Source organism: Heteronotia binoei, chromosome 21, assembly GCF_032191835.1.
Source record: "Heteronotia binoei isolate CCM8104 ecotype False Entrance Well chromosome 21, APGP_CSIRO_Hbin_v1, whole genome shotgun sequence".
Taxonomy (NCBI): Eukaryota; Metazoa; Chordata; class Lepidosauria; order Squamata; family Gekkonidae; genus Heteronotia; species Heteronotia binoei.
The window spans coordinates 26,612,076-26,624,949 of NC_083243.1; the positions used below are offsets into that span (position 1 = coordinate 26,612,076).

The 12,874-nt window shown below is 45.9% G+C and overlaps 1 protein-coding gene across 1 annotated transcript in view; it reads right to left on the reverse strand.

Moving 5' to 3' along the window:
* Positions 1–278: 278 nt before the first annotated feature.
* Positions 279–12,874, reverse strand: part of TNFAIP2 (TNF alpha induced protein 2) — a 32,892-nt gene continuing 20,296 nt past the window's right edge. The window contains exons 5-12 of the mRNA XM_060262682.1: positions 11,853–11,975; positions 10,468–10,568; positions 10,265–10,363; positions 8,293–8,419; positions 6,708–6,830; positions 3,927–4,082; positions 2,760–2,881; positions 279–511 (exon numbers count right to left, since the gene is read on the reverse strand). Of these exons, the coding sequence (XP_060118665.1) occupies positions 370–511; positions 2,760–2,881; positions 3,927–4,082; positions 6,708–6,830; positions 8,293–8,419; positions 10,265–10,363; positions 10,468–10,568; positions 11,853–11,975 (993 nt within the window). The 3' untranslated portion in view covers positions 279–369. The remainder of the gene's footprint in view (positions 512–2,759; positions 2,882–3,926; positions 4,083–6,707; positions 6,831–8,292; positions 8,420–10,264; positions 10,364–10,467; positions 10,569–11,852; positions 11,976–12,874) is intronic.

Below are 12,874 nucleotides of genomic sequence, written 5' to 3' on the forward strand. Positions count from 1 at the left end.
CTGAGGTCCTCTGAAAGCGCTTTAACAAACCACACGAAAATGAAAGGTATCAGTACCATCTATATGAAGGATTTGCGTCCATTCCCCAGATGGGAAAACCGAGGCAGTTGAGGAAATGTTCCGGACCTGCCAGGAGGCTGATGGGACTCTTAAAATCTGCTGTTTCAAGGCAATGAATCACAAGATCTCAGTTCCATCTCAGCCTTTCCCCCCATGGGCATTAAAGGACAAGCACCCTCGACCCCCCCCAATACAGGGCAAGGGGAAAAAATCCCGAGTTGTGTTTGGAACTAAGTGCTTGTGCAGTTGCTCCCTGAATGGAAACATTGTTCATTAAGTCAGTGGCATAGAAGCGTGGCTTGCCCAAGCCTAGGAAGGCTTGATGCCTGAGAACAAGGATGTGGGAGGGAGCGTTGTGCTTAAATGGATGTCCAGCATGCCCAGGATGCCTTTGGTGTCGCTGCTGGATAAGTTGCCCTTGAAGTACAAGATGGCCGCCAGGTGCTTCTTGCTGCAATGCAGAAAAAAACGTCAAGTGTCAGAAAAGCAGAAAGAGAAGTAGAGGACAGAGAACAAACAGAGGAATGAAAACTTCATTCTGAATAGCAAAGTTGGAGTCCAGGGGCACCTTTAAGACCAACAGAGTTTTATCCAAGGTATGAGCTTTCTTGTGCAAGCACACTTCTTCAGATACAGGGAAACAGAATCTCCTCAACCATCACATATAGAAAGAGAGAGGGTGGAGGCATGTAATGGTTCAGGAAATTCTGTTTCACTGCATGGAAAACATGTCAGATTGCTCACCGTGTACTTTTCGGAAGCAAAATGATGTCAATCTATAAAACATAAATCCAAAAGGCTGGATTCGGGCCTCATGGCAAGGGAAGAGAGGGGATTTCAGGACTTCTTTTGGACCAGGAACACCTTTACATATTAGGCTATGCCCCCCGATATAGCCAATCCTCCTGGAGCTTACAGTAGGCCCTGTACTAAGAGGAGGATTGGCTACATCAGGGGTGTGTGGCCTAATATGCAAAGGAGTTCCTGCTACAACCCCCCCCCCTGCTAACATGGCTACCCACCTGAATAAGTTTGCCTGACTGCAGGTGAGAAGAAAGAATGTTCCATGCAAACAAGAATAAGGATCTCAGGGAGTTTCTACATGGGTCTCCCAGCTGTAGAAGTATCAGGGAGAGAAGCCAGGAAACAGAAGGACAGTCTTCTGATGAAGCTGGGACTGTGGCTCAGTGGTAATGCTCCTGCTTGGCCTGCAGAAGATCCCAGGTTCAATCCTTGGCAAGACACAACACTTGGCATCTCCAGTTAAAAGAACCAGGCAGTAAGTGATGGGAAAGACCTCAACCTTACAACCTGGAGGGCTGCTGCCTGCCTGAGTAGACAATTCTGACCTTGATGAACCAAGAGTCTGACTCAACAGAAGGCAGCTTCATGTGTCAAAGTTGCTAACCCACGAGCCGTTGCTGCAATCACTTTGGGGATCCCGCCCACCTGCCCTGCAAATTGCGGAAATCACTGCACCGACAGTTATCCAAACGCCCTGCGGAAAAGGGCTGATCTATTCCAGTAAAGCCAGAACCTGCTTGGCTATGTTTTCCTGTTCTGCCACTCCGGTACAGGAGGAAGTAAAAGGTTCATGCATGAAAACAGGAAGCGTGCGGTGCAGGGGAAGGCCTTTCAACTGTCTGTCTGCCAAGCGAGGCCCTGTCTGGATGACAGACATGTGATCATCACCCTAGGAATGCTGACGAGATTTCCAGGCTGGGTAGCCCGAGTGAAGTGCAGACAGGCTGTGGCAGGTATCCAGGGCTTTTTTTGAGTAGGAACGCTTTTTTTGGCTTGACATAAGGGGTGTGTGACCTAATATGCAAATGAGTTCCGGCTGGGCGTTTTCTACAAAACCCCCTGCATGAAACAATGATGATGTCAGGGTGCATGGCCTAATATGCAAATGAGTTCCTACTGGGCTTTTTCTACAAACAAAGCCCTGCATGTATCAAATGAGTTAGGTGGGGGTGCATTGACCCCGGGAACATGGCTCAGTGGTAGAGCATCTGCTTGGCATGCAGAAGGTCCCAGATCCAACCTCTGGCGTCTCCAGTTAACAGGAGCAGGCAGTGGGTGACGTGAACAGCCCCGATGACAAAACCCTAAGGAGCTGCTTTTACTTAAGAGTAGACAAGATGGACCTGGACAGAACGATGAGCTGTCTTGGTATAAGGATGCCTCGTGTTGTGGACACACTCAAAGCTGCCTTGTATTGAATCAGACCGGGGCTTTTTTTTGTAGCAGGAACTCCTTTGCATATTAGGCTGCACCCCCCCCCCCCCGATGTAGCCAATCCTCCTGGAGCTTAAAGCAGGCCCTGTACTAAAAGCCCTGGAAGCTCTTGGGGGATTGGCTACATCAGGGGGGTGTGCCCTAGTAGGCAAAGGAGTTCCTGCTACAAGAAAAGCCCTGAATCAGACCACGAGTCCATCAAAGTCAGTAGTGTCTACTCGGACTGGCAGCAGCTTTCTGGGCTCTCACGGGGAAGCCTTTCCACATCATGCAATACCTGATCCTTTCAAGTGGAGATGGCAGGGATTGAACCTGGGACCTTCTTTGTGCCAAGCAAATGCTCTTCCCCTGAACCACAGGCCGTCCCCTGTTCAGTGAGTGACCAACTTCCACAACCATGCCGTTGCAGACACTCTGCTTTAGTGTCCTCAAGCGATGTTACTGAAGTCTTTTTTCCTCACCTGATATCGGGATATCTACTGGCCAGCCCGCCAACTTCGACCCTGATGGCATTTGTATCTTGAAGCTTGATGATTTCTGCCAGGCTGGGGAGCACAGGATCTAGCCACGTAGCACTGGAGCCCTGGCAAAGGAGACGTCAAAGAAGAGAGAGACTGAATCAGACCATCGTAAAGACGATAAATTCTCCCACCTTCAATTTGGGGGTCCCCAGCCATTTTGAACTTGTGGGCACCAATGGAATTTTGATAGGGAGAGTAGAGCATCATCTCAAAATGGCTGCTGGGGGAGGAGGAGAACTGAATTTATACCCTGCCCGTCACTTGGCATCTCACAGCGGCTTACAATTTCCTTCCCTTCCTCTCCCCACAACAGATACCCTGTGAGGGAGGTGGGGCTGAGAGAGCTCTTTCAAGAACTGCTATTGAGAGAACAGCTCTGAGAGAACTGGGACTGACCCAAGGTCACCCAGCCGGCTGCATGTGGAGGAGTGGGGAATTCAAACCTGCTTCTCCCAGATTAAAGCCCACTGTTTTGAACCACTTCACCAAACTGGCCAAATGCAGTACCTCCACCCCACTAGCAGCCATTGAAAATCCTTTCCTTTGAATGAGGGGAGCCAATAACAAGCCCTGTCTTACGATGTCTCATCCCACTTTTTTTAAAAAAAGCTTGGTGGGCACCATGGGAAGTTTTGGCGGGCGCCATGTTGGGGAAACTTGTCCTAAATGCAGAATTGCAGGGGTGGGGAGAATGCCCAAATGTGCTGAAATCAGCATTTAAAAGGGAAAAGGCTGTTTCAAAAACATTCCTTTTTCCTTTAGAACTGGTAATAAAAGTGAGCCAAGTAAGCTTAAAGGATTAAATCCAGGGCTGTTTTTGTAGCAGGAACTCCTTTGCATATTAAGCCACACCCCCTGATGTAGCCAATCCTCCAAGAGCTTACAGTGTTCTTCATACAGGGCCTACTGTAATCTCCAGGAGGACTGGATACCCATCGGGGGGGGGGGAGTGGCCCAATATGCAAAGGAATTCCTGCAACAAAAAACCCCCTGAAATCTCCTCTTCCCTTGCCATGAGGCCCCAATCCAGCTCTTCATTTGGATTTATGTTTTATAGACTGACATCATTTTGCTTCCGAAAAGCACATGGTGAGCAATCTGACTTACATTTTCCACGCAGAAAGAGCGCAGACTTGAGGCATTGTTTTGGATGACTCTGGACAAATTGTTTTGCTGCTCTGGAGTCTTCAAGCTGACTTTCTTCTTTACAAGCCTGGCGATGTGTTCTCGGATCAAGTGGAGGTGAATCTTCTCCATGATGGCCTAAAGAAAAGGAGGAGTTAGTCTTTGGAGATCACATGCAGGTGAGAAAGAGTATCAGAGCTATAAAACTACCAAGTCAAAGATTGTGCTACAAATTTTGAAGCTATATGGTTTCCAATATTAGATTACATTTCTCTCAAGGTGAAGTTCCAAATATTATCACTAAATGGTATTTATTCTGAATTTCATTTTGAAATACTCAGAGAACATGGTTTTTAGAATGGCAATTTATATATTAGCTAAGAATTTGTTTTCTTTTATGATTTTTGACAGTCACACAGAAACATCGATAAGATGGGAATGGTTTAAAATATTGTATTTTATTTTATCAAAGGTTAATAAAATATGTTTTAAAATACTTTTTTTAGAAAGATTGCTGCTCGTATGTATATAGCAGGGTGTGGCTTCTGAGCAAATCAAAAAGTCAGTCATGCAAAATGGAGTCCTCTAGCAAAGGCATGTGGGGAAAATGGGAAAACGCTTTCAAATTACTCAACTTTGGGATGGGCCTTTCTCTAACTGCAGGGTTGCACAGGGTTCTGCTGCGGAAAGCATTTTAGAAATACTCCGCTTACCGAGATTACGATTGATAGATGAAGGGCAGGGAAGTAACACAATGGAAACAACACCCTTGCATCATGACGGAATTCCTGCTTTCCCCTGGTTTGTGTGCCTGAGTCGTTTCATTACCTCCGTAGATTATTTTAGGAAAGTGGGACAAACAAACAGCTCTTCTCCTATGAGTTTACTTAGGTCACCTGCAACACACTCCGAGCTCTTGTGATATAATTGAAAAGGAACTCCAAGGGGATCTTATCTGGCCCTTGAAGAGCAAGCATGGAAGAAAGCGATAACTTTCTGATTATCTGGATTATGGCTGATGCAGGGAGAAAAACTGGGAGAACTGGGATGCAGGAAGAAAAACTAGGAACTCTCAGAAGAAGATTAGGGTCACACAGGACCTAAACAGGGGATTTCAGTCTTGCAGGACCGATTTTTTTAAAAACGTGAATTCTAGCGGTCCATCAATACATTCCATGCTCACTCAATGTATATATACCACTTTCCCCTTTGGAATCGGAAACAAACCATAGCAGTGCGTACACTAACAGAGCAGGTATTTATCTTGTATAACTTACCTCAGTAGTCAAGCCCTTGGCCAAAATGCTTTTTAAGTAGTGGGCTAGAACCCACAAACACGCAACAACCTGACTACATTAATTCTTGGGGACAATACACCACAAAGGGTCAAAAGAGGTGGAACTTGGCGGCAAGCAGTGTTGCCTCTGAGTGAGTGTGAGCTCACTATTTTTTAGCCTCCGGCTCACACATTTTTGTCTTAGTCCAGGAAGGATGGCCCCAAAGCAAACTAATTTATGCAGTAGCTCACAACGTTAATGCCAGTAGTCCACAAAGTACAATTTTTGCCCACAAGACTCCACAGATTGGAGCATTGACTGGGACTAAGGCACTTGAGAAAAAGCAGAACCTTCCCCCAGGGGTGGAATTCTAGCAGGAACTCCTTTGCATATTAGGCCACACCCCTTGATGTAGCCAATTCTCCAAGAGCTTACAGGGCTCTTCTTACAGGACCTACTGTAAGCTCCAGGAGGATTGGCTACATCAGGGTGGCGTGGCCTAATATGCAAAGGAGCTCATGCTAGAATTCCACCCCTGCCTTCCCCTCTCCTTCATTTCCCTGTCCTGAAATTGCTTCAGGAGACCATGCCACTGAGGATGACTGTGCATCCCATCATCAATACACGTACAGTATCCAATAGGGCAAATAACACCTCCATAGATCTGTCTCAGGTTAGGAACATAGATTCAGGGCTTTTTTTGTAGCAGGGACTCCTTTGCATATTAGGCCACATACCCCTGATATAGCCAATCCTCCAAGAGCTTACAGTAGGCCCTGTAAGAAGAGCCCTGTAAGCTCTTGGAGGATTGGCTACATCAGGGGTGTGTGGCCTAATATGCAAAAGAGTTCCTGCTACAAAAAAAAGCCCTGATAGTACTGAGAGAAGGCTGAAGTCCCTTTTCTCATTTATCATGGTCTGGGACAGACCCTGCTGCATGGGACTTGAGTTACCAGTGGGGAGCTCACAAGCTTGTGTGGAGCACAGAGGCCCAAGGAGGACTGAAAGGAGCAAAGTAACGTAGTTAGGCCCAAAGGCAGATAAATAATATTTGGAGTGCTAAAGATGACATGATAGAGGAATAATTTCTCCTGGTGCATTTACTGGTTAAGAGTGTCAGGTTAGTACCTGGGAAACCCAGGTTCAAATCCCCCTGTGCTATGGAAACTCGCTGGGTGACTCTGCGCAGGTCACACTCTGTCAGCCCAACCTACCTCACAGGGCTGTTGTGAGGATAAAATGGAGGAGAGGTGACTGATGTAGGTAGGGTAGAAATGAATTAAATAAAAACATATATGAACAGGTTTTAGTGTGGTTTCAGAAACCTGCTTGACCAGCGGCAACAGTAGGACAAGACGTTGTGTATGACTGGCACAGAAAACTTCTGGTCTGTCCGAAAAACCCTTCCCCCAAAAGCACAGATGTTTTCCTCCTTAGTATCTTTAATAGGTTTTCCTCCCTTAATATCTTCCACAGTGTCTTTTACCTGTCGAAAAGGCTTTTTAAGGGTCTGGAATGTGGACATGTGGTTGCTGACGCAGGCTATGATTTCGTCCATGATGCCGGTGCAGGAGAGCCACGTCTTCTGGGTGAACTTTTTAAAAAGAGCCTGAGGGAAGTAACGACAGAGAGGCCTGTTCAGACTTCAGGAAGCAGATTCCGTGCTCCCCTCACTCCTTTCTGCTGAACACGACTTGTGATTTACAAGGACTCAACGGACATTAACAGCGTAATCTTAAACAGAGTTACACCCTTCAGTGGACTGAGCTCTTCTCAGGACTGTGCTTGTCTCAAGCTGCTCAATAACAACCCATCTAGATTAATGGCTGAGTGTTGAATTTGCAGTGGTTGGAAAGTGCTCTCAAGCTAGTTGATGATGACCCCATAGGGCAGGGGTGTCAAACTCATTTGCTATGAGGGCCGGATCTGACACAAATGAGACCTTTTCGGACCAGGCCATGTATGTATCTATTTAAGATTAGGCAGCAGAAATATACTCTTTTTAAAGGACACAGACAAACATGACTAAAGATTTTTTTTAAAAAAAAACAACCTTAAAACATTAGCACTTGTTGGTTGTAAAGGTGCTTTCTTTGTATTTCTTCCATGGGATCCAGGGAACTAGGTAAAGGAAGCTCTGGCTTTTTCCTTCCCTCCCCAAGGGACCAGGAGGGGGAGGAGCCTCAACCAATGGAGAAAATTGAGGTTTTGCTCTGTAGCTTCTATGTGATTGAGCAAGCTTTGTAAAGCAAGCTGAGATACAGAAGGAAGCAAGAGAGAGAGAGAAGGAAGCAGACAAGAGCCAGTTGCTTGGGGGCCTGATTTGGCCTCTGGGCCACATGTTTGACACCCCTGCCATAGGGTTTTTTTCCCAAGGCAAGAGGCTAACAGCAATGGTTTGCCATTGCCTGCCTCTGCATAGTGACCCTGGACTTCTTTGGTGGTCTCCAGGGCTAGCCCTGCTTAGCTCTTGAGAGCTAATGGGATCAGGCCAGCTCAGCCATGGACCAGGAGGCCCAGGTTCAAATAATGAATCCAACTTGTTATCCCAGGGCCAGCCAGTCCCCCTCAGCCTCCTCTACCTCAAAAGATTGTCTTCGGGATAAAAATGGAGGGAAGAAAGAGGAGGGGGAGGAGTCGGTTTTTACACCTCACTCTTCACTACCTGAAAGGGCCTCAGAGTGGCTTACAATCGGCTTCCCTTCCTCTTCCCACAACAGGCACCTGTGAGGCAGGTGAGAGCTCTGAGAGAACTGCTCCTGAGAGGGCAGCTCTGAGAGAACTAGGGCCAACCCAAGGTCACCCAGCAGGCTTCATGTGGAGGAGGAGTGGGGGAATCAAACCCAGTTCTCCAGATTATAGTCTGCTGCTCTTAACCACCACATCACACTGGGTCTCTTACGCCTGCCCCCCACCCCGACCACCACAGATGAAGGGTAGGATGGAAGTCTAATAGATTTTATGTTGGCATGGGTGGGGGGAATGGGTCCACTCCACTCCCAGGCTGGCATGGGTAGAGGGGAGGAGGAAACAAAAGCCATGGTGGGGAGGGGGAGCGAGCCACCACTTACCTGCAGCTCTTGAAACAGGCCTTGAAGAAGCACGTTGAATCCTGCGTTTTGGATTTCCTTAAGCACAGCAAAAATCTGTCGTTGGACACTATCCTGTCCCGGCATTGTGTTTTCTTCAGTGTGGCTTCTGAAATGAGGAGACAGCCCCCCAAATTAAAGTGGGGTTGAACCAGGGGTCGTTTTGTAGAAAAAGAGGTGCCGGAGTTCACTAGCACAACTCATCTGCATTACTCATTTCCCTATGCCACACACCCCTGACATCTCCAGAAGGTGTACTAAATTATAACAGCTCAGCATCTACCGTAAAATGCTTCCTGAATTATAATAGTCATAATAAAACCTTACTCCCATTGTACTTCTAAAATAACTTTCTCCTATGTGGCCACAGTGGCATGATGAAGATTTCCATCCGTCTGCTTCATGTTTTCAGTTATCTTCCCATTTTTTGTGGGGGAAAATATTAGAAAATCTGTCAAATCTTAAAGAGCTTAGCAAAATTCTCACAAGAGGTTTGAACAATGGAGCCCAGAAGCAATTAAGAGCACAATAAAATTTAGAGGTTTTGGAGCTCTGCTCCTGTGACCTCCTGCCCAAAATGAGGCCTGGGGTTGCCTATACAAAGCTACCTGATCCTAAGGGTTGCCAGGTTGCCGTGCCAAACCCCTGAGAGGAACTTGGTGGGGGAATTCGCTAGTGTGCCATTATTGTGCCGGCAATGTCACTTCCAGAAAAAACAGGAAGTAACATGGGGGACACTCTAGCATTTCACAAAAACTCTATGTCACTTCTGGTTTTGATTGGAAATGATAGAAAAGCACCAGCGGACACCAGGAGGTCTCCTAGAATTACAGCTACTCTCCAGACAACAGAGATTGGTTACCCTAGAGAAAATGGCAGCTTTGGAAGGTGAACTCTATGGCACTACACCCTGCTGAGGACCCTCCCTGAGCCTAGCCCTCCACAGACTCTACCTCCAAATATTCAGGAATAGCCCAACCTAGACAGCTGGCCACCCTATCTTAGCTGCTGTTAGCAGGAACTCATTTGCATTAGGCCACATCCTCCGATGTCACCATTGTTTTTTGTAGAACAAGACCACCTGACTGCGGAATTCTCCAGAGGAGCCTCTAAGCATCTCTCTTCTGCTGAATACATAAGGATATGGAATGAAAAGCAAAGATAATTTTTATTTAAATATTTTTTTAAATTTATTTAAATTGTTTTTAAATAAATAAATGTATTTATTTATTTATAAACAATGTAGCTCTTCTATACAGGAGTTTTAAAAAGCGATCGTGCCTCAGGCTGCATTATATTTGGGGTTACCATATTTTGAAAAGCAAAAGAAAGAGGACACGTTTCCTGACTGACTCCTTCAAACAAGTGATCACTGTTTATCAAACAAGTGATCACGGGTATTTAAAATCGCATTTTAAATACCCGTGCTATTTAAGCTGTGGCAATTGCACTACTAACTAGGAACGTTCCTAACCTTCCAACCCAAAAAGATTTTTTCATCAGTTTTTAAGAAAGGGTCCAAAAGAGGACAGGCACCAAAAAAAGTGTCTTGCCCACTAAAAAGAGGACATCTGGTCACCCTATTGTATTTATTTATTTATTAAATGGGTATCCCATTCTTTGCCCCTAAAGTACTCAGGGTAAGATACATGGGGTCGTCCTTTCTTCCCCTCACAACAACCCTATGAGGTGGGTCTTGCTAACTAAGGATGACTGGTTCAAGGTTATTCAGTGAGATTCATGGATGTGAGGATTTGAGCTTTATCCACTGGACCATACTGGCTTTTACTAGCAAGGTGCCCCAGAATTTTAGGGTAGCAGTGGTGACCGGTATTTATTGGAAGGAAAGCCTCAGCCTCCTCTTATCTGTTAACACTGAGTTGATGGTACAGTGCATAAGGTTCTTTGAACTCTGAAAGCGCTATATAAATGCTAAGTGTCGGTCTGTTCTTACCGAAAACTCAGACAGTTATTAATATTCGCAATGACCGTTGCCTCGAAATATCGGCACTGTTTGTTCTCCTTAATGAAACGTTCCAGTTCCCTCTTGTAACTGCAGAGGAACCAAAGGGGGAGAAAGCACGATCAGAGGGTTCGCCTAGGAAGAAAAGCTGGCAAAGAGGCAAAACGTATTTAGCCAAGAGCTTATTATCCTACCTTTGCAGAAAGGTCAAGAGCTCCACCAGAAGCAATGGGGCAATTTGCTTGCCCAGGTCCGGCGTGATGTCTTTCGCTCGCTTTTGTCCTCCATACACAGCCTAAAGCACAAATACATTACATTGTGACTCTCAGTAACATCCTAGGATCTACCATTTGGCTAAATTGGACAAAGTCATGGAAGATGGGGCTATTATGGCTACTAGTCATGATGGACATCTGCTCCCTCCAGTACCAGTGACTATATGCCAGTTGCCAAGGAAACATGGGTGGGAGGATGCTGTTGCACACAGGGCTTTTATTGTAGCAGGAACTCCTTTACATATTAGGCCACACCCTTCTTATGTAGCCAATCCTTCAAGAGCTTACAGGGCTCTTCTTCTTTTTCCTGCTGCAAAAAAAGCCCTAGCTGCACTCATTCTGCTTGTGTGCTTCCTAGAGGCAGCTGGTTGGCCAATGTGTGAACCAAATCCTGGACTGGATGAGCCTTTGAACACATGAATCCATAAACATACATGAAGCTGCCTTATGCTGAGACAGACCCTTGGTCCACGGAAGTCAGTGTTGTCTACTCAGACTGGCAGCAGCTCTCCAGGGTCTCAGGTTGAGGTCTTTCACACCACCTACTGCCTGGTCCCTTTTTAAGTGAAGATGGCAGGGACTGAACCTGGGACTCCCTGCATGCCAAGCAGATATTTTACTACTGAGCCATGGTCATTCCCTTTGGTATGATCCATCATGGCTCTACTTGCATTCTTATACATCTCAAGGCCACAGTACCCCACTGCTGCTCTCTAAACACCCTTCCTTGCAATCAGAATGGAATTCCTGACCTCCCATGGGTTGTGTTCCCTCAGACAACTGCATTCCAAACATTATGGCCCCAATGACCAGCCCAACGGATTGCACTGAGACAAGCACAGGGCACTGTTTCAACTCCTGCTGACTCCAGTTAAAAGGATCTTTTAAAAATGAGTTGTTAGAACACTAAAATAGTTTTAAAATCAGCTAAAGGCATAATTACATGCAGGGGTTTTTTTTTGTAGCAGGGACTCCTTTGCATATTAGGCTGCACAAACCTGATGTAGCCAGTCCTCCAAGAGCTTACAGTAGGCCCTGTAAGAAGAGCCCTGTAAGCTCTTGGAGGATTGGCTACATAAGAAGGGTGTGTGGCCTAATATGCAAAGAGTTCCTGTTACAAAAAAAAGCCCTGATTACACATGTGTGATTCAGATGTTTAAGGTATACAGTTACATGTCTAAATATTTATTTAAGGATAGCTAGAAACAATATGGATGTTAGAAATTAGAAGATGGATGATAGAAGAAAAGGTGATAGAAGGAAGGATGATAGATGGATGGTCGGTAGATGGTACTGTTTATTACCTGGATGGCATCGATTGACAGTTCACTGTGAAAATGCCCATCCAGCTTCTCTGGTTCCCTGGCCTGCGTCCACCTTGTGACTTCCATTTGCAAACATCTGGCCAGGCAGCGTTTAAGAGATTCCTTGACAGAATAAGGAGAAAACAGCAACAAAGAGATAAACAGCTGGAATGACAGGGCAAGACTCTGATGTCTTTCCTCCCCATCTGGGGCTTTTTTTTTTGTAGCAGGAACTCTTTTGCACATTAGGCCATACCTCCTAATGTAGCCAATCCTCCTGGAGCTTACAGTAGGCCCTGTAAGAGCCCTGTAAGATTTCAGAGGATTGGCTACATCAGGGGTGTGTGGCCTAATATGCAAAGGAGTTCCTGCTACAAAAAAAGCCCTGTCCCCATCTCTTAACAAGGTAGACAAACAAAAGAGTAGCAACCAAGTGTCTGAAAAACTGGGTAAGTCTAGTCTGGAGAACAGAAGACAGAGAGGGGATTTTATTAATTATTTGATTTTTTTATTTTTTATTTTTTAAAATTGCCACTTTTTCAAAGGGACTTATGATGACTGACAGCCCTTAAACAACATCATATTAAGTTAAAGGTAAAAGTAGTCCCCTGTGCAAGCACCAGTCGTTTCCGACTCTGGGGTGACGTTGCTTTCACAACGTTTTCATGGCAGACTTTTTATGGGGTGGTTGGCCATTGCCTTCTCCAGTCATCTACACTTTCCCCCAGCAAGCTGGGTCCTCATTTTACCGACCTCAGAAGGATGGAAGGCTGAATCAACCTGGAGCCGGCTACCTGAAAACTCAGCTTCCACCGGGGATCAAACTCAGGTCGTGAGCAGAGGGCTCCGACTGCAGTACTGCAGCTTTACCACTCTGCGCCATGGGGCTCAAGTTAACCACCAACAAAAATGAGATAATATATATAAAATAATAAGATATATGACTCAGCACCATACCGCTATCAAATGGCCTGTTTGGAAGGTGGACTTTCTGGCATTATACCCCACTGAAGTCCCTCCCC